The 22,673-nt window shown below is 43.0% G+C and overlaps 1 protein-coding gene across 1 annotated transcript; it reads left to right on the top strand.

Annotated features, from left to right (window-relative positions):
* The first annotated feature begins 5,569 nt into the window (after window positions 1-5,569).
* mmp14a (matrix metallopeptidase 14a (membrane-inserted)) lies at window positions 5,570-22,592 on the top strand. The gene is made up of 10 exons (XM_023799987.2): window positions 5,570-5,661; window positions 11,023-11,171; window positions 11,677-11,799; window positions 11,956-12,263; window positions 12,791-12,952; window positions 13,296-13,435; window positions 13,527-13,665; window positions 13,873-14,023; window positions 18,087-18,202; window positions 18,289-22,592. The coding sequence occupies exons 1-10, from the start codon at window positions 5,572-5,574 to the stop codon at window positions 18,606-18,608; spliced, it is 1,698 nt and encodes a 565-aa protein (XP_023655755.2). The 5' UTR covers window positions 5,570-5,571; the 3' UTR covers window positions 18,609-22,592.
* The last annotated feature ends 81 nt before the right edge of the window (window positions 22,593-22,673 follow it).

The following is a 22,673-nucleotide window of genomic DNA, read 5'->3' as shown; positions in this document are numbered from 1 at the left end:
TATTATTATTATTATTATTATTTTCTTCCCTTAAACTAAATGAGCAGCCTAAACCGTAAGAGCTAGACCAGTGGCCTGTGCTACGAAGCGGGGTTACTGGCTTATCGGGGTAACTTGTCGGATTTAAGGTACCGCAGTTTAAATGGACTTCATATTCGTTCACTTACATTTTGCCCAGGCTACCCTAAATCCGGCAAGTTACCCCGATAAGCCAGTAACCCCCCTTTGTAGCACAGGCCACAGGAGTCGGCAACCTGCGGCTTGCGAGCTACAGGCGGCTCTTTGACCACGTGACTGCGGCTTTTCTCAGAACGATAGCCGCATTCACATTTTCATATCTTAATATCATTATATATGATAATACTTTCGTAAAGATAAATTATTTATTTATGCACTGTAAAAAAAAATTCCGTCAAAAAACGGAAAATGTACTGGCAGAAAATTACCGGCACGTTTTCCGTTAAGTTAACGTACTCTTCCTTCAAGTCTCTAGGAAAATATTGTAAATTTACAGTTTTCCACAGTTTGTTGTTCCGAGGAATATTTCTTAAATAATAATTTATTTTCATTTTTAATTCTTCATTCTGCCAATGCAGATTTGTTTGTTTAATAAATGGTGTTGTTCACAAAACTACACAAAGTACTTTGAGAACATAGTAATTCACTATATTCATTATTTTTCATGGCTCAAGGGCCATTTGTTAGACTGCACAACATAATTTAGCAGGACTGAAAGAAGGTGAGAGCTCCCCTAGTGGCTATGGGAGTGCATTTCCATAGAACAGATATTATGTGTGGCAGCCTCATTGCTTTTAGATCACAAGTTGGGATAGAAGAACAAATCAAATCAATTTGCTCATTTAATATTTAAATTTTTATTAGGCTTGAGTTTTGGAAGGCCATATTTAGAAACCCACCTCAACTGAAAATGGAATGGCACAAATATTAGTCTCTCCCATGTATTATTAGATACATGGGATAGATTATTGCTGGTTTAAATCCTGTGAATGCCAGGAATAGTTCTGCTCTGTTAGGTTCTTGAGCAAATGCTCAATCTTGTTGATGTTAATCTTCATCCCGCATAGTAGGGAAGTTTAACATACAGGGAAAAATAGGAGTCAGTGGCAGGATTAACACTCCAGCCACTAGAAATAAACTCACACTGGTCTGTTGGGACATATGTAGTTCTTGTGCCTGAGATGGTTTGTTATGTAGAGGGTGCAGCAATATTGGAGCAGGAAAACAAGCATTGAGGAGGAGTTCTTTTTCATTCCATGCACATCTTTAGGGCTGCCACCCAACAAGTCCTCTCCATGGAACGCAAAGCAATAGATCCTACTAGGATCCACTGCTGTGGCAGAGTATTATAGTCAGGTACATTGCAATTCATTCCACTTGAAAAATTACAACTTAAACCAAGTCACAGTAAGTGTGTGGCTCAGTAACCTATATACTTGGGGTTGTAATCCAAAGGTTGCTGATTCAAATCCTGCTTCAGCTGAAAAGCTGCATGTTTATGGGCCCTTGAGCCATGAAAAATAACACTGGTATAGAGTGATTTTGGTGCCAATGATGTTGGTTTTATATTAAGTATATGGTGCTGATTAAGAATATGACTTTGGTTTTGCTAGATTGGCTCTAGTTTATGAGATATTTAATATTTCATTAATTAACGCAACACGTTTGAAAAGCATTCAGAATTGCAAGAATATTTTTATTTTAGTTACAACTAGTAAGTAAACAGTCTAACATCATACAAAAAAGAAATTAAAAATATCTAACAGTGACAGGAAAAAGCTATGTATGATTTCATTAAATAATACAATATTAATTAGTTATTAATTGTTATTAATGTCAATGCTTCAAAAAAAAAGTACTGTGGCTGGTTGAAAAAGACGACTAATGTCTACGAAGCGTGATGCAACCTTTGTAAAAAACGTCATCAAACTGGCAACAATGGGCTCTAAAGCCATCGACTCACATATCAGGGGAGAGAAGCACAAGTGTTTTGTCGAAAGTCGGACAACAACTCTCCCCATTCAGTTGTTTGCCAGTCCTGCAAGTACAACCTCTACAGATGGGCCTACACCCGCTTTGGCAGTGTCTCCGGATCCCACGACAAGCAATGCCTTCAGTACATTCTCCTCAACCGACACACTGAAAGCAGAAGTGCTATGGGCTTTGCAAACGGTTAGCCGAAATCACTCCTATACTGTACGTCCAATGATGACATTCACACTGTGGTGAGCAATTTGCTGAGACACAATTAGTAATTGTGAGAAGTTGTGGCCTACATACCCTTCACAACTCATTCAACACTGGTTTGAAAGTGTGGATGGTGGAGAAGGTGCTCAAAGCACTACATTTTCTTTTCCACTCTGTACCAGCCAGAAGAGAGGACTTCACAGCTGCAACATCATCCTTAAGATTCCTTCTACCTTTCTGTGGCCATCGGTGGCTCGAAAATTTTCCAGCTGTCGAATGAGCATTGGAAGTCTGGCCCTCTATTGTGAAATATGTGGACTTGGTGAAGTCAAAATAGGTGAAAAACCCAGGGACATCTTTTGACTGCATTTGTGAAGCCCGAATGGATCCCCTTCTTCTGACCAAACTACCGGCAAAAGTGACCCCAAAGACACTCTGGCGGAGTTACTTATTCTTGAAAACTGTCATTTAACTGTTTACTTGGCGGAGTTTTTGGCAATAAGCCAGGACAGGATCAGCCAGTGGTGGCTTCGCTCATGCGCAATTCATTTGCAGTCTGGACGCGGAAAGGTGAACATTTCCTGCTCTGACTGCAGCTGGGCGGGGCTGCTGCGCGAGGACTGTCCACCTGTGAGCGCCTTGGGACGGGAGCCCACGGCAGCACCCGCTGCTCGGTGAGAAGAGTAAGAACGATACGTGCTTCCACGTCAGAGTCTCTAAAAGTCTCCAATAACACTAGAAAAAGTCGCTAGATTTGTCGCTAGTCGCTTTTTTGAAAACGAGTCACCAGAGAGGTCTAAAAACTCGCTAAATATAGCGACAAAGTCGCTAAGTTGGCAACATTGCTGTCGTGTTAGTCCTACAGTCAAAATTCTTTTTTCTACAGATACACATAGCCATGCCCTACCAACTTGCCATTTGGACTATGAAGCTCCGCCTACTTAGATTGTTTGCTAATTTGCATAATTTGCAAAACTTACTTCTGCCTTAAGGTCCTACACCGTCCGACCAAATCAGACAAATGAGGTGTCATTAGCCAGTCCTCTGAGCTGATCAAGAGACATTGAAATAAGTCTGACGTTTTTCTGTCGTTCGACCACTAGCCACGCCCAAATCCTGCCTAAATTTGGCCTGTTTTAGTCGGACATTGAAATTTAAAATCCTACCTCCGTGCACCATTCTGGGACTCGATCCAAGGTGGGCCACATTTCGTCAATAGGGGGCAAGCCTGAGGTCAGATCCATAATATGGCAGTCATAAGTCATGAAATGCTGGCCACCATCAGCCAATCAAAATCATTCTGGTAGCAGGTCAATCAGGACACTGCCCTTATGGATGACTCATAAAAAAGCTTGACCTGCCTGCACATTATGGCCACCAGCCACAGCCAACCTGCACCACTTCCATGCCCAATTCATTCAATCAGCTTAATCTCAGCCATGCTTCAGCCAATCATCACCAAATGTGACCCACTAATGTAGCACTGGACCACAGACAGACCCCCCAACTTTGGTGCCGATCGGTCAAATGGGGGCGCTACGGGCAATGTGCATATGCGTCTAAGACCCACCTTTGCTAATTAAAATGAAATATCCTTATTTCTCATAAACCTTTAAAGAATACCTTTCCCTTCACCTAAGTTCACATTTTAATTTCTTTTCATTTTTCTGCCATTTGTCTCATAGAAAATTAACAGACTTCATTTATAAGCCAGGGAGAATATATTGCAGATTTTTGGATTTTTTAAAATAAATTGGCCAGCAGGTGGAGTCAGTGCCCTATTTCATAAATGCTACTCCGTTAATACCATTCAAAAAACTTTCAAGCGTTATCATGTCTAAATGAACAGCCTAGAAAAGGACAAAGCATGATATTACTACTGTTACATGCAGCAGTCCCCCAACTCAGCACTGTTGTTAATGTGCAACACAGCCTATGTTCACACAGCCAGTACAAACAAACTTCAACTTGTAAGATCTAAATTTACCACATCAGGTAGGAAGGTGCCTATTTCTACCTACTACTCAGACCATCAGTCCCACATCAAACAGGCTCAGGCACCAGATGGTTCTACATTCTGTCCTACATCTACTGACCTGTTAGACCGACACTCAACAATCTCCATCCTGATTTCTACCTAATCGGACCACCTCACCCAGACCAGTCTTGTTCTGTTCGACATCTGCTGACCCGTCAGGCCTCAGAAATCTCCGTCCTGTTACAGGACTATGTAGTTCTGTCTGACTTTTTAGTCCCTGGGTTAGGCTGCAGGCCCCTGACCAGGATGGCAGTTTGGAAAATGTATAATAACAAAAATAATAATAATGATAATAATGATAATAATAATAATAATAATTATTATTATTATTATCATCATCGTTGTTATTATTATTGTTATTATTATAAGTTCTATAAGGCTTCCCATTGTCTTCTCTTGTGTTCGTCTTCTTTGTTTTCACACTTCTCTGCCTGGTTATTTTCATTCGCCTCTCATTAATAATAATTAAACAACATTCTCCCCATTGTGATACTTCTGCTTGATTATTCTCTTGCACCTTAGTCTTAGGTTTACATATAAGTACGCTCATACAGTAATAAGAATAATTTAATTATTCAATAAGAGGACAGAACGGATTTTTTCCCCATCTATAATATTCTAAAAACATTTTTGAGCGCTTCCCCATTGCGAAAATCAATCTGTACCAAATGTAATGGACAACGATGGACGGATAATAACGGATGGAATTTTATTCGTTTTATTTAAAAAATATGGGATCATCCATTACATTTTAACTCTAAATTAATATTTGCGAGTAAACATAATTCATATTCCTGCAAGCAGACCACCAAGATAACCGAGCAGGATTTGATGGGAAATGGCAAAACTGGGGGAGGGTGGGGGAGGGTTTTTTTCTTTAACTTAACTTCTTTTTGCAAGGGAAGTAAGTTACAAGGGCTTACCACGTCTGCAACCGAGAGGGAGCAAGAGAGAAGCGAATGAAAATAACCAAGCAGAGAAGTGGGAAAACAAAGAAAACGAACGTAACAGAAGACAATAGGTGGCCTAATAGAATATTTAAGTACAGTTTTATAGTATTGCACAACCGTCATTTACCTTTTATAGAAGAAAATCGTGTTTTAAAGAACCGTTTTACAACTCTCGACCGTTCTTATTCTTAGCCTGTCTTATTAATGCTTGGAGCGTTATAATCTTTATCATTTAGTTTTTTTTTGTTTTTGTCCGAGAATTTTTGTTATGTTTTGACAAAATACGGAAAAGTGGACAATAGAGGGCAGCTTTAGAAGAAGTGATCTAAAGAGATAGAAAACGTCTTTTGTGCTTGTGTTGCTGGTATGTTCTCAGCAATGGTGCTCCAGGTCCAGACGTTGCTGCTCACGCTAACATACGGACTATGCGCTAACGGAGCAGCCACGCAGCAAGACCCCAACCCAGAGGTCAGTTCTGCTCCTTTCCTTCGCATGTATGAAAGACCCAAATAGTTTACACTAAAAGAAACATGATCTATTGTACTTTAAGTGTGTGTGATAGTTAGCATTTTTGTTTCAGATTATAAGACGGAAAATATATCAGAAGACAGCAAAACGTGGAAAAGTGTAGGCAAGAGATGCAACGCTCTGTCAATACACAGAAAAGATAGAAAAACAAAATTTTCAGACATGCATTAGGGCCTTTGCATCCATGATGATGTTGGGCTTCTGTGCCATGCGTGAGCTGCTATGGCATTCGTGGCAGCACATTTCAGGCTATATTTATGTGTGAGCTGAGAACTTGCTTATTTATAGCACTTCTTATTTTCTTATTAATTTTATGTTATATACCTATAGGTAACACCCCAGTGTGACTTTCTATTTACCTTGATTAAACAGTGATTTTGCGTTATGGCGGCGAGTCATCTTTCAAGCATAGTCTCTTAACCCTTTTTGTGAGTGAAATAATGGTAAATCAAACAGTGAGAACGGAAATTCTCAACAACTTCTAAAACTTTGGGAGAAAATGGGTTATGGTCCCGTGGGTGAGGTTTGGAAGAAATTGTTTTTTTTTTTTTTTTTTAAGAACTGAGGACCAGACAGTATAATATCCTGTCAGGCTTCAGGGAACAATTTAAAATTCTCCCCCTGGTGCCTTTATGAGCTGTTGCTCCAGATGTTCATCCCTTTTGGGTGAAGAAAAGCCTGCCTGAAATAAATACCCAATGGTCAAATGGAAGTCTCCTGTCCATCTTGTGTGACCATCCTGGGCTAAGTGCCTCTACTCACAGCTCCCTTTCACTCAACCTGCTGGCCACATGATCTTGTGGGGGGGGGGGGTCCAGAAAATGACTGCTCAGGGTCTGGGGCCCCTGCTTGGTCCTTGCTTGGCTTAGCTAGCCCCTAAAACATGAGAGTGCTGTTTACATCGTCCTCCGAATAGCTCTGCTGGACAAACACAACGCTGTCCGCCTTGGCCAAGTCTTCCAGGCTTCATTCTTATGACTCAAAGTTCGCGGATTGAGTTGTGAAATTTCTTGGCTTGTTTTTTGATGTTTTTGTTGGACTGATGCTGCAGTTCTGTTTTCTGATGCTCTGAGTGTTTCCATCTGTAAATGTGTATCTAGGAAGGTGACTTCCTGACTGACATTACTGGACTGGGTGGATGTAATACATACACACACAAAACACACATACAGACACACATACGCGTATGTATATGTATATTATTATTATTGTTCTTTTAGATATAAGAGGGTTTTTTTCTGCTTTGGTGGGTATGAGTCAAGTCCTAAGGTACTCTAGGGTCATTCCCCGCTTCCTATGAAGGCCAACATCCAAGGTGCTGGGCCTGTTTGCGTACTAACAGGACACTGTATTGACCTCACACCAGTACTGTGACCCCCTTGGCACCATCAACACTGATCTCCAATCAGTTATATAACTGGGCTACTCATTTGGAAGAACATATAAATGTTCTTGTTATTAGCAGAATGGAATGAGCCAATGATGAAAGAAGGGAATGGAGTGTCACTGTCACTGTGTTAGAAAGCTGAGCTACAGTGGAGTTAGAGCTTTGCGCCTTTCATCAGGGAAGAGCATATCACACGTAAGTGTTACTCGGAATTGGGAGTGTCAGTGCTGGAGGTTTGGGGCGTTTGTAGCGGAGTGCATGACATTGGGCTGGAGTCCTGCATTTACTGCTGCCAGGATATCAGTAGGTGTTGCATGTGGTCATGGGTGTAAATTTTGGGAGGTGGGTAATCAAAACCAGCCAAACAACCCCCTGGACCTCTTTAAAAGGATGGAGACGTCAACACCCCCAATGTTCAACTCAGAGTTATGCCATTGCACCTAACCCATGGCAGGGCGACACCATGAGCTACTACAGGTCTTACAAACTTCCTTAAAGATGAAAGGGTCCTGTGCTTGGCTAAGTAGTTTAGTTCTTCTTGTACTTTGACTAGTTTGTTTCCTTGTTTGAAAGACTCACCCAGCTGCTTTTCATTAACATTAGTGACACATGCATGAGTATAGGAGACTGACCAATCAGCACAGCAAGAACACAAGCGCTTAAGTGAAATCCAGGTCTTTTTAATTGAAATAGTAGTTGGTAAGCCCTGTCCTAGCTCATAGTGCTCCCCCCCCGACATAGATTAAGTGGTCATCCCAGTGCCGCAGCGGAGACCAGCAGCGGCACCAGATACCACTATAAACATAACTGTAAGAAGCCTAATTAGGCATAAATGTAGTAGTGAATGCACAGCCATCAGCATACGTAATAAAGAATAAATGCAAATAAAATCCATTAACTAGCTACTAGTGTAAGTGGGTCACCAACAGTAACTGCTGAAGGCTCATGCTGAGCTTTAGTCCCTGCTGGGTCAAGCCACTGTTGACCAGAATTCTCTGGTTTTTCCATTGGCACAGAGTGAAAGGAACAACCGAGTCAGGCGTTTTCTCCCTCTACCACTTTCCCACTTTCCTTCTTGCCTCATTTGTTTCTCTGGTTTTCTTTTTATCTTTCATTCAATTTTCATCTTTCCTGCCATCTTTTCACCCTTCACTTATTTGGACCAATGGCTCAATTTGCTGAAAAGGTTGTGCGCCATCACAAACCCAGGCCAAATGAGCTCTTTAGACAACATCTTTCATGAAGTCTGTTATTTTTTTCTACTCATTGACTGAGGCAGCAGCTGGAAGGTGCTCAGAGTTCAGGGCTATGGCTTCGCCTCCGTGGGCTTGACCAAGAATGTTCCTACGACACTACATTTGCAGAGTCCCTTTGCAGTGTTGCTGCGGTGACCCATTCTGTGTGAGACCCTTAGCGAAGGTCACTCGCATCCTATTCAAACAGAGTGGCTCACGTGGAGCTGTGATCAGAGATGAGGCATCACAGAGCACCCCTGGCAGTCTGTCATCAACCCAACTTGTGCATGTTCAGCTGTTTAATCAGATTAGATACCATCGCTCACGTGGGTAAGCTGATTTTTGGGTAGGCTGATTTTTCAGGCAGGATTTCCAGGTAACTTCCTCTAATAACGTATCTTTCTTCTACTATATCCACCAGTAGATTTGTTTTCATCCGCTTCATCCTTTCGTGGATTTTTCTGTGCATCAGTAAATTTTGTGTTACTTGCTGCGCCCATGGATAGATTTTCATCCCACTCCTTCAGCTGCACGACGTGACAGTGCTGCTCATCAGAACGTTTGATAGAACTCTGGGCCTTTAAGAGATGGAGGCATTCTGAAAGTCCATGCTCCTGGAGTGGACTGTGGGTCTGAAAGCGTGGAGGACCTTACAGTGTGGGCAAAGCCTTCAGCCCATGTGGCAGCTAACAGAGAGGACTCTCAGAGCCCAGCGGAGACCCTGCGGTGCAGCCGCAGTATATGCACAGGGTACAGACTTCATTTAACAGCCTATAATTGGGCCTTGTTCTTAGACTCCCTCCCCTTCAGCTTCATCGGCTCGCTTCTCCTCTCTGGCTCCTGTAATAGTGGGTGGTCACATGGTTCTCTTACACTTTTAGCCTCCTCCTTGCCTTTTCCCTAGACCAATCCAACCCCCTCCCCCCTGAAATTGCTGTCATACCGATAATTTATACATGTCCATCTGTTCAGGTGAGAGGGCTGTGTTGTTGCATGCCATTTTTTACACATCTCTCTTAGTGACAGTCTTCTTCTTGAGTATGCTGTCAGTCTGCCCGAGCAGTGAGATGGAACTTGTCGACGAAGGGTTAAGTCTGACACCCAACCAAGGCTGTTAAGTGCAGACACTACCTCACAGGGAAGTACACAAATACACACACATATGCGTAAATTACAGTTAACAAACAAACACACACACGCACCCATTTTTTTTATTGACACACATACACTGAGTCACTGAGGGAGAAGAGAGAGAGGGGATTTTTGAGGTTTGAGGATTATAGAAAAATTCTCTATAATTTCACAGACTGTGTGGTTTAAAGCGAAACACTGATCGTCTGTACTTTAAACTGTTTAACACACAAACTAAGACTGATTTTAAGGGTGTAGAAACAGAAGGCTTTATCACACATTTAATACCTACAGATTTATATGCACCATGTTTGGTGTGTGCCTGATATTCCGATGAAGGCATTTTCGTGGGATGTGCTGTATGTTCTGCGGCTGATGGGTTTTAGGGTCTGGTAATTTTGTCTGGACTTTAACATAAAAGAATGTAAGCTTGTCCTCTTTGGCAGCACCATCTGAAGGGACTTTGCTGGTTTGTTTGGCCTGAAACAAGATTTCAGCACATAAATGTATGTAATTCTTGATGTAAAAACCCACCATGTGTTTGTTATTAGCTTAAATAGCTGTGGCAAAGAATGTCCTTAACTGCAAAGAATTAAATGTTGCTCTATCAAAACACTTATTCAGCTCTTCAGTAAATAGGTACTAGAATTTGATGTGCTCAAATGAACATGGAATTGAACAACTTTATTAACCATTGATAACGTTTTTTCCTTTAATTTTGTTTTCTTTAATTTTATTTCTTAGAAATCGCACATAATTACGTAGATGAATTTAAATGACTTTTTAAGAAACCATGTGCACTTTCTTAAAGTAAGTAGCATAGCAAAAAATATTTCAGAGGTTCAGTAGAATCTTGCTGGCAGTCGTGGGCAAATGTAAGCACTTTTATATTTTTTTCCTAAGGCTACCAAGGTCATGAAGTAGGTCTCCTTAAGTCTTGCCGTCAGACTTTGGTTTTCATAGACCAGAACTTATGATTGTTTCTCTTTTCACAATTTGCCACCTTCAGTTGTTCCCATGTCCCCTTCTGTCATTGCCTGTTAAATTATGCTCTCTGGCATTTCTGTTTGTAGTTGCTGACTTTGAGTCAAAGCTTCTCTAGTGTGATACAACTGAACTTTTCATACCTAAGTAAATAATGGAAAAAATCGTGCATGTCGTAAATCTCATGTTCTTTTATTCTAAGTCCCTATCAATGACAACAGAGTTTCAAATTGGAGAAAATTCATTCTTGGTTTGTATTACCACGACCCTGACTCGGATTGTTACGGAAAAGGGGTGGATGGATGGTTTGTATTAGTTTAGTAACTTAATTGTGATATCATACATTATTCCCAGCTCTCCTGGTATTAGTGTGGTTTAAAATCTTTCGGCTTCCGTTGGATGCTCACCTTTTCATTTTGGGAATCTTGTAGCTGTTTTATGTTCGTTGAGGTATGATGGCCTGCAGTGGATTGTAGGCTGTGTTGTTTTGGGAGGGGGGCCATGAATTACTGTGTGGTTGTGGACTGTGGCTGAGTGTCTTACTGCGATGTCCTCCCCCCCCAGGCTTGGCTACAGCAGTATGGTTACCTGCCCCCAGGTGACCTCCACGCCCAGTCCCTCCGCTCACCGCAGTCCATCACCCAGGCCATCGCCGCCATGCAGAGGTTCTATGGCCTGACGGTCACTGGGCACATGGACCCGAGCACCACTGCGTGAGTGCCCCCCCTATCTGCCCCACCCTTCCTGCCAGAAAGACATTCATACATCAGCAAAGAGCCAGACTACCACATCCTCTCTTGGGGTTTCTCAGAAGATATCATGCATATTTGGTTTAATGACTGGAGCCTTACAGCAGCTGGTATTCACATGAAATGACCTGTTAGAAACTGGGGAAACTAGTGGAAAAAAGTAGCAATTTGTACCTTAGCTTGTCACTGGGGCTGTACCCTCAAGGGTCTGCCAATTGTACCCTAGCTGTAGGTAATCATACCTTTTAAGGTACAGAAATGGACTCTGAGGTTCATCCCCAAGGTACAAGGTTTTTGTATCTTGGAAGGTACATTTACTATTGAGAGTACAGCCCAAGGGACAAGCAAAGGTACTAATTGGTACTCTTTTTTGCCGACAGTGTAGAAGCATGAAATTTTTTGGGAAGAAATGAAGGAATTCATTTTGTTGACATTTCCGTTTTGTTGTAACTGTTCTACGGGTCGCCAGGGCAATGAAGCGACCGCGGTGTGGCGTCCCAGACAAGTTTGGCTCCGAGCTGAAGAGCAACCTGAGGAGAAAACGCTACGTCATTCAGGGCCTGAAGTGGGACAAGAAGGAGATCACCTTCAGGTGGGCACATGACGTGACATCAGGGAGAAGCTTTTTGTGATTTTTTTTTATGTTCTTCCCAGCCCGAGAGACTGAGCATGTGGTACCCCATCCTTAGTTTTACACCAAAACTGAAATCCCTGTGCTGAGCCCTGTGATGTATCTCTGCCCTGGCAGCATACAGAACTACACCCCAAAGGTGGGCGAGGCAGAGACCTTCAGAGCCATCCGGCGGGCTTTCAAGGTGTGGGAGAGCGTGACCTCACTGCGCTTCCGCGAAATCCCTTTCAAGAACATCCGCGACAAGCCCGCCAACTTCGCTGACATCATGCTCTTCTTCGGCGAGGGTTTCCATGGCGACAGCACTCCCTTCGACGGGGAGGGAGGCTTCCTGGCACACGCGTACTTCCCCGGCCCAGGCATAGGGGGCGACACACACTTTGACGCCGCAGAGCCTTGGACCTCTGGCACCACAGACCAAGGGGGTGAGTGAAAAAGGGAGAAGAGCGAGGGGTGGATGAAAAAATGGAGAAGGGAGGGATCACCATAGGCTGAGGATGAAATTAGAGATAGGTAACGGCATTTGAGGAGTCAAGGTCTTGCCTGCACTTATAAAGTTTTGAAAAAGACAGGCTGGCTTCAACTTGCACTCTTTAAATCTTAGCCTCCAATCTGCTGTTAGCTAGAGCCCGTGTGTGCTTGTGAACACCCTGGAATGGGAAACGCCTGCTAGACTCAGCATGTGTTTGTTCACCTGCTTGTCTGCATGTCTCAACATCTCGGTGCCTTAAAATAATACAGCAACAAAGACTAACATTTTTTCTTGCGTTCATTTCCGGCTCTGATCGTGACGTCCTAATAGTAATAACCCATCCGCCTTCCCACCTGTCTTACAGGGTGAGCTTGCTCTTGGGCAGCGTGGGGAATAAGCCAAGTTAATAATAAAGAATAGTTTGGAAACAGGGTTTGCTTTTTCTTGGTCTTCACAAATGACCCCTGCTGGTTTTGACAGGGAATGACGTGTTCCTTGTGGCTGTGCATGAGCTGGGCCACGCCCTTGGTCTGGAGCACTCTGGGGACCCCAGTGCCATCATGGCGCCATTCTACCAGTGGATGGACACTGAGAATTTCATTCTACCGCTGGACGACCGTCGGGGCATCCAGCAGATCTACGGTGGGTGGACTCACCGGCTCCCCCCTCTGGCATTCTTATAGTGCTGCAGCAGCCATGGTAACTGCTCCTGATGGGTGGAACCCCTTATTAACTTAAGGAACATTATGCAGCCTTGTTCCTCTGAGATTAGACTGATTTTCTTCACTCTCTGAAGTCAACACAAAGAGTGTTTTTGATGATGTTGTGATTTGCAGTGCTCTGATTGGCCAGGTGCCCCTTAGCTGAATAATGATATTAACTCTTTTGTGCTGAAACTCTTGTTGTCATCTGATTTATGTTTTTGTCAATTTCTGGCGCATATTATTACAACCCTACCCAATACCCAATTCACTCTGTTCCACAGGATCAGGTGGTGCACCTCCACCCCCCTCTCCCCCCCCAAGACCCCCCAAAAAACCAGACCCCCCCTCCCATGGCCCCAGTATCTGTGACGGCCACTTCGACAGCATTGCCATCTTGCGGGGAGAGATGTTTGTCTTTAAGGTAAAGAGCAGTAGCGCACTGAGATGCTGACACAGTGAAGCACTGATGGTCTGCGTGTGTTCGCCTTAATGAGCGATGCTGTCTGCCGCAGGATACATGGCTGTGGCGTGTGCATGATAACCAGGTTCTGCAAGGCTACCCCATGCCTATCGCACACTTCTGGCACGGACTGCCCGGATCCATCAATGCTGCATATGAGAGAACTGATGGAAAATTTGTCTTCTTTAAAGGTACCTTTGACTCTCATCTTGTGTTTTTTTGTGGTCACTGACCTGTGGACACTCTTTGAGAAGCATCTTCCATGCCTTACATTCTATAACACCTTGACAGCTGTAATATTTGCTGCACCATGGTGTCAATACACCACAGTCCTGCTAATGGCTGGGATCAGCTCTCATGTTGCGTCTGAGTCGCTGTCTCTCTGTTTGTGCCTCCAGGGGACAGGTACTGGGTATACAGTGAGTCCACCTTAGAGCAGGGCTACCCCAAGCCACTGAAGGACCTGGGCAGTGGTCTCCCCAAGGACAGGCTGGATGCGGCTCTCCTCTACACCCCCAATGGCATGACCTACTTCTTTAGGGGGACCAAGTGAGTCTCTCTGTCTAATCTATCCTATCTATCTAATCTATCTGTCTTTGCGTATCTATCTATGTCTGTCTGTCTGTCTGCTGTCTGGCCGTCTGTGTGTATTTGTGTCTGTCTGCCTATCTATCATACTTGCAAAACAGCAAGTGTAATCCCCACGCCATATTGTCACTTCTGCACAGCAAAATATCAGTTCTTGGTGCCTCATACAAATGATCTAATGTTTCAGTGCATATATGCAAATGATGTTGTACAATTGTCATCATTTGGCGCAATTTTCGCTTTAGTCTTGTGGGCCAGTATAGATTACATAGTTTCTCATTGTAATAATTATACACCCAGAACTATATACACTATATTGCCAAAAGTATTGGGACACCTGCCTTTACACACACATGAACATTAATGACATCCCGTTCTTAATTCATAGGCTTTAATATGGAGTTGGCCCGCCCTTTGCAGCTATAACAGCTTCAACTCTTCTGGGAAGGCTGTCCACAAGGTTTAGGAGTGTGTTTATGGGAATTTTTGGCCATTCTTCCAGGAGAGCATTTGTGAGGTCAGGCACTGATGTTGGACATGAAGGCCTGGCTCACAGTCTCCACTCTAATTCATCCCAAAGGTGTTCTATCGGGTTGAGGTCAGGACTCTGTGCAGGCCAGTCAAGTTCTTCCACACCAGACTTATCCATGTCCTCACGGACCTTGCTTTGTGCGCTGGTATGCAGTCGTGTTGGAACAGGAAGGGGCCATCCCCAAACCGTTCCCACAAAGTGGGGAGCATGAAATTGCTTTGAATGCTGCAGCATTAAGATTCCTTTCGCTGAAACTAAGGGGCCAAATCCAACCCCTGAAAAACAGCCCCACACCATAATCCCTCCTCCACCAAACTTTACATTTGGTACAATGCAGCCCGGCAAATACCATTCTCCTGGCAACCGCCAAACCCAGACTTGTCCGTCAGATTGCCAGACAGATAAACGTGATTCATCACTCCAGAGAACATGTCTCCACTGCTCTAGAGTCCAGTGGCAGCGTGCTTTACACCACTGTATTGACTTCTGCACACTGTACGCCTCAGCATCCGTTGTCCCCGGTCTGTGATTTTACATGGCCTACCACTTCGTGGCTGAGATGCTGTTGTTCCTAATTGCTCCCACCTTGTTATAATACCACTAACAGTTGACCATGGAATATTTAGTAGCAAGAAATTTTCACGAACGGACTTATTGCACAGGTGGCATCCTATCATGGTACCACGCTTGAATTGAGCTCCTGAGAGTGACCCATTCTTTCTTTCTTTGTAGAAGCAGTTTGCATGCCTACGTGCTTGATTTTATGCATCTGTGGCTATGGAAGTGATTGGAACACCTGAATTCAATGATATGCAGGGGTGTCCCAGTACTTTTGACAATATAGTGTATGTATCTAATCATCATGCTAAGCACCACATGCAAAACCGTTAACCAAGCTTTCAAAATGGTTTAAAAAAATATTCCATAAATTGCAGTGATACTTTATTGTTATGTTTTTGGTTCCCACAGTGCATGATTTCATCATGTACTGCCTCATCTTATAGTCCTGAGAATGAGAATCATGATTCATGAAATGTGCCAAAGCAATTGAGAACAATTGTAACACATATACTGTAGTAACAAATAAAGTAAATGCCTGAGATAAAACATGCAACACGATTCATTAATGATGAATTAACATGAGATCAGTATGCAACTAAGACTTAGTTTGAGGTTAATTACAGGTTTTCTCAATTGCTTTTGACACATTTCACAAAACATGCTTAACATCCTCAAGACTATAAGAGCATTTCTCAAATGTATGTGTCATACAGCACAATACTAAGGTTTAGGTGTAAAACCCTGTAACTTACCCAAAACAATTAACTCATGTCTCAAAACCAAATAATTCCACCAGTGAATTAGTCAGTGCCACCAAAATGAAAAGTACAATCAGCATAATTTTAACCATGAGACTCAAAATGCTTAGATATATTGTCAGTATGTCAGTGTAAGTCTGCTGCTGAGTTCCACAATTCTGAATGATAGTTCGTTCCCACTCGTTGTCACTGACCAATCATTTTTCTTTAGCAAACTGATACTTATTCATGGCAAAGACATTAGTTTCAACACTGCAAAGCTCTACATTACAGTATGAAAAGTTTCCTGACAAGAAAAAGCACTCGCATGCACATGTAACTTCTTCCGATCTCGAGACAGAGTACTATAGCAAAAAGCCACATGGCACTGCATAGCACAAAGTACTATAGCAAAAAGCCACACGGCACTGCATAGCACAAAGTACTATAGCAAAAAGCCACATGGCACTGCATAGCACAAAGTACTATAGCAAAAAGCCACACGGCACTGCATGGCATAAAGTACAATAGAAATAAGCCACATGGCACTGCATAGCACAAAGTACTATATCAAAAAGCCACACGGCACTGCATAGCACAAAGTACTATAGCAAAAAGCCACACGGCACTGCATGGCACAAAGTACAATAGCAAAAAGCCACACGGCACTGCATAGCATAAAGAACTATAGGAAAAAGCCACACGGCACTGCATAGCACAAAGTACTATAGCAAAAAGCCACACGGCACTGCATAGCACAAAAGTAGCAAAATGACAAAATCATGTACTGTGGGACCCAAAAACACAACAATGCTACATCACTACAGTTTATAGAATGTATTTAAATCATTTTGAAAGTTTGGTTAACTATTTTGCATGTGGTGACTAACATGATAATCACATACACATAGACGTGGACAAATTTGTTGGTACCTTTCCACAAAAAACAAAACATAACTATCTCTGAAATAACTTGAAACTGACAAAAGTTTAATAGCATCCTTTATTGTTAATTCCATATTTAACACAAATCAGACTTTGCTTTTGATTATTGATTCAGTTTAATATTTTATATAATTAAACAAATGAAAATGGCACGGACAAAAAAGATAGTACTCTTAATTTAATATTTTGTGGCACCACCTTTTGCAGCAATCACTACCATCAAGTGATCTCTGTATTTCACAATGAAACGTCTGCATCTGCCAACAGGTAGTTTGGCCCACTCTTCCTGAGCAAACTGCTCAAGCGGTCTCAGGATTGAAGAGTGGCATCTCCACACTGCAATTTTCAGATCTTTCCATAGATGTTCAATAGGATTAAGATCTGGGCTCATGGAGGGCCATTTACAAATAGTCCAATGTTTTTTTTTCTCATTGCTTCTTTCTTGCGTGCTTTTAGTTGTATTTTTGGGTCATTATTAGGGGTGTAAATCACAGCTTTCCTCACGATACGATACAGTATCGATTCCTTAAGCTAACGGTTCGATTTTTTTTGATACCTCAGAAATTCCCACGATACGATACGATACGATATGATACGATTCGATTCAGTTTGATACTGGGGATAGTAGTCGAAATAACAGGAAACAGGTGATCACAATCGGTGTAGTACGAGTAGGTAATGAGGGGGCGTGACACACACGAGGATCGGACGAGCAGGTCATGACATCTACCTACTATAAAAATGTAAAACATATATTTATGTATAAAAATATTGAGTATTCATTAATATTTATTATAACCATTATTATTATTAATTTCCCTTTGGCATAAATAAAGTATTTTTGAATTGAACTGGGATTTAAAGTTCCTTCACCTTTCTATTTCTCAGCTCGCTTTTCGGAGGGAAGTTAATGTCGTAGTTTTTATGAACAGTCCGAAAATGCCACTCCACATTTCCCTTTTTCGGAATAGCAATGGGAGACTGACAGATGAGGCAAACGCACTTCGAATATGACATGTTGAAATAAAACAGTCCTCCCATTTCGTATGGAAGAGGTCGGTTTTTGGCTTCTTACTTGGTCCAGCTCCCCCATTCATTTTTATACCCTTTCTTAAGTTTAGTAGAAATAAATTGGAGGCTAACTAGGCGACTCGGTAGCTTGCAGCAGCTGGCGCGGTTGAACGCAAGACAGTGTCTGTCTGTCTTTGTGTACGTGTATCTCTCTGTGCATCACCTCTCCTTTTTGCAGGTATTACCGGTTCAATGAGAACTCTCACTCTGTGGATCCGGAATACCCCAAGCCTATCAGCGTGTGGAAGGGTGTACCCGACAACCTTAAGTCTGCCATCATGAGCAAGGATGCAGGTACCTGTTGGGTGAATGGGTGAGTGTGAGAGGGCAATGCAGCATGTCCAGACTTCTGACTGAGGTCCCTGTCCCTCCCTTTGTAGCACACACCTACTTTTACAAGGCCAACAAGTACTGGAAGTTTGACAACCAGCAGCTGAGGGTGGAGCCAGGTTACCCCAAGTCAGTGCTGCGTGACTGGATGGGCTGTAGCGGCGTGGAGCCCAGGGTGCCTGGCACGGATGAGGAGGTGATCACGGTGGAGGTGGAAGAGGGGACCGGGGTCGGTCCGGCAGCCGTGGTGCTACCCCTGATCCTGCTGGTGTGCGTGATCTGTGCCCTTGGAGCCCTGCTGTTCTTCCGCCGATACGGCACACCCCGGCGCCTGCTCTACTGCCAGCGCTCCCTGCTGGACAAGGTGTAAGGGTACGGCGAGCGGGGGGGGAGGGAGGCGGAGCTCGGAGGCGAAGAGCGGGAAAGTGAGACGGCTTGGGTGTAAGCAGATGTGAGAGAACGAGATGGGTAGGAAGAAAGGCTGGTTAGAAGAGTGGGAATGGGTAGAGGAAGACAAAAAAGCAGAAATATAGGGGTTTCAAAGAGTTTTTGTGTATCTTTTTATAGCTCTATATATGTACATCCCCGTCCTCTTGCAACAGAACAGATCCGGACCATGTGGAGAGGTATACCGCAGCTAATTTGATGTTCTTGCCATTGCTCTGTTCCACACAAAAATCAGATACGCAGACAAATAAATTGAATTCCACTGATATATGGAAATTTAATTCCCACTGTTCCTCTTTATCCCTCCACCCCTTCAATCCCCTTCATCTCTCTATCCCTCTTTCCTCCGGTTTGACTCCAGCTTAGTTGCTGTTGATTTAGCATTTTCCAGATTTGTAGTTGTTTTCTGTTACCTGTAATTCCGACCTGGGGAGCAGCCCAGCCCACAGTCCCCTGCCCCCAGGGTCCTGTCCTGGGCTCCCCTGGTCCCCCATCATGGGGTCAGTTCTGGCTCAGGTGGGATCCTCATCCCGCTATCCAGCTGAGTCCTTTGTGAAGTAGAACCAAATTCAGATATGAGGCAGCAGTTACACTCAGAAATAAAGGCAGACCCTGTTCCTACAACACAGCACGGCCCTACTGCAGCCAGCCTGATAGCTCAGCAGAGCACACTGCGGTTACGCACAATTCAGCACTGTGTTGTATAACACAGACCCCTTCCATGACACACAAATAGCAAGGCGCAGTGGGACCTTGTCCAGCGAGAAAGGATAGGCAGGGTGAAGCAGGAACAGCTAAATAGAGTGAGCTTTAATATGAATGTGGCCAGTGATCAACAAAGAAAGTCCCGCACAACAATAAAATAATCTTGAAGTGATGCTTTATCTGTTACTTATGCTTATGGTTGATTCATCAGGACCAAAGGAAGGCAGCGGTGGTTGGATTTTGTAATCAGGTTCTGGTTCTGTTTCTGTACATAGTAACTCTGAGCTACAAGTGAGATGCTTAGAGACAGTGAGAATGCAAGCATTTGTCCAGTCAGTGATAGAGGGCAGCACAGATGGTTTTGGTGATTCCATGTGCAGTTCCTGAACATCTCTGACAAGATGTTCCCTTTCTCCTGGACCCTTCACCTCCTGGCATCACTTTCAGTTCTATGGAACACTTCCAGTTGAATCTGTACTATTGTGTTCTGCTAAGGTCTACTGCATAATTTGTCACGCCATTTCTGTAGACGTCTACGGCACTTTAGTTCTAGGAAGTGTTCTATAACATTACGAAATTCTTGATGGCGTCTATACAGAACTGTTTAGCTGTATAGCATCTGTTCCTTCTGTAGTGCTGTGACGCATTCTACAGAGTTTTATATGACCGTTTAGCTTTGGACAGGGAAATGCCGTCTGTGTGAATCAGTGGCACAGGAGAACATCTGCGGTCTGCCCTGGTGGGCATCTGCTCATAACCGCCTGCCAATCATGTGCACTCACATGAGTTGGCTTCCACGTCAAGGGAAGCAGTGATTCACAGTGGCTACTGGCGGCATAGGACTACTAGGTCATTGTCTTTTATAAAGAAGGTTCTTGCAGCTCATTAAAGACGAGTGTATGCACAGGAAACGTTTTTAGAACCTTGAACAATGCAAGCGATTACACCTGCTTTTATATCATCAGATTGCAACACCTGTACCACCAATGAAATTACACAAGAGTGGCTGTTTCTTCAAGCTAGAGTAACAATTAAAGCATGCCTCATTGGACAGTGCAGAATGTCCCCAGTGATGTTAATCTCACATCACCCACCCACCCCTCCCAAAAGAGAAGCAAAACGGAAGTTGGCGTAATTTTAGTCATTTATTTATTTAGTCATGTTATTATTAACTGAAATGACTCATTTTGGTCAGCTGGTTCATTTCTGGTGTGATATTACCTAGGCGATTGACTGAGGGCGAGGGGAAAAGATTCGATGTGAGTGGGCGTGTTAACTTCAGACCCTGTCTACTCAGTTCTGCACGTCGTGCCCGGAAACGCACCCCGCCAACCTGCCACGCACAGCAGCTTCTGTCCTTGGCGTGTTCTCTAATGCAGGTCCTTCCCATCCCGGTCATGGGGTGCCTGCTAGTGTTTGTAGCGCTTGAGCTTTTGTTGTGAATGGACAATGATTTTACAGATTTTGACCATCCTGACGTGTATATGAAAGACATTGTAGGAGGTGTATTTGTAAGGATAAAACTATTTAAATACAAAAACAATTTACACATAGGCTAATAATAATCTGGTTAAGTTAATCAATAAAATAATTACTCAACATTTGATTAAGTTCTATCCATCCATCCAACTAATCTTTCCACTACTTGTCCAGTGCAGGGTCACGGGGATAGTTATAAATGATTAACTGAACGTTTAGTTTGTATAAATTACTGATATGATTATGAATCATTTTGTTTGAAGGCATAAATAGCATGTTTCTTAGGACAAGTCTGTCAAATGGTTCGCTGCCTTCACCTTTTAACAGCTGTAGCATAAACAGGAGTGTTTGGGATCAGTCCGGTGTTGCTAAATGCACGAGGACATCTAAGGAAGTGGAGGCGGTGACACAGGGACTCGACAGTAAGGGTCTTTGCCGAAGTACAGGCAGGATCTGGGTGGGAAAGGCAGGATCATAACAGTGAATAGGCAGAGCAAGAGAGGGGGAAACAAAATGTCATTTAGCTTGGAGGGTGGGAGAGAGTGAATGCAGCCTCTGGGAAGGGAGGCAACACAGAGGTCTACTGGGGAGCAGAGGTGGGCATTCAGATCCAGAAAGTAAAAATCCAGACCAAGATTTTGTTTCAACCAACCAGTTGAACATAGAAAGGCACAGTGACAGAGTGTTCAACTGGCTGGTTGAAACAAAATCCTGGTCTGGATTTTTAATTTTTTTTTTATTTACTTTCTGGCCCTTAAATTTCCACCTATGCTTGGGAGAAACGTACCTGAACACACAAATTTATATGAAAAGTTATATGCAGGCAGGCAGAAGAAATCAGTGTGAATAACTACAGCGACCTGTGTTTGCCCTGCTCACAAAGAGGGGGGAGCTAAGGCCAGCATATCCACTGGCTCCCCGGGTCCGGCAGCGGGAGGCCCTGCTGTAATGACACCCTGTGCACAGAGTCAGTCCACGCCTCGGTAAAAGCTGATTGCCATTGACCCTTGTGTAACAGGAAAGCCTGCAGGCCACAAGTCTCCAGTCTCAGCAAAGCGAAGCCAATAGATCACAATCTCACTGATGTCCAGGTAATGGAAAAGAGTACCAAAGGTTCTTTGGTAAAGGTTACCTAGACGATCACTGAGATTGTGATCAATCAATTTCAATGAACTAACGAATTTATCCTGTCCAGGTCTATTTCTAAACAAAGAGCAGAGCTGTTTGTCCTTGTGCAATTAGTGCAATTGTTTGTTACTAATCCATATACTAGACTTCTTATTGTGTTTGTTATGGTTCCTATTTTTGTTATCATGACATTATCATTATTGTTATTGTTCTCCATGGGTAGTTAATGTTTTTCGGGTCCTGCTGGTCAGAGACCTAAGGCAACAGTTTTGAAAATGGCTTCCATATTTACTTTGATTTTGGAATGTGGTGTATAATTTGGGGCTAAGGCTATTGTTATGTTAAAAACATACTTGATTTCACCTCTCTTGATATATAAAACAGGAAATGTATTAAAAAATATTTTGTGATCATCAATGTCAACTGCTTCTATAATGAAATTTCAGCAGTTAATTGTATGGAATGATATTACTAAGAAAATAACTATGATAATAGTAATATTTATAATTATTAAAAAAATAGGAATGAAGATTTGCCTGTTTTCACTTTTTTGTATTGCTCTTGTCAAAACTCAAATAAAACATTTTATAAAATGTTTTGAGTTAACCCTGTGCTTTGTGTTTAAATCAGTTACTCACCAGATGTTTATGCACTTTTTTCTGAGAAACTGTATTTT

This window comes from Paramormyrops kingsleyae, chromosome 12, assembly GCF_048594095.1.
Source record: "Paramormyrops kingsleyae isolate MSU_618 chromosome 12, PKINGS_0.4, whole genome shotgun sequence".
Lineage (NCBI taxonomy): Eukaryota > Metazoa > Chordata > Actinopteri > Osteoglossiformes > Mormyridae > Paramormyrops > Paramormyrops kingsleyae.
This window is presented reverse-complemented; position numbering and strand designations above follow the sequence as displayed.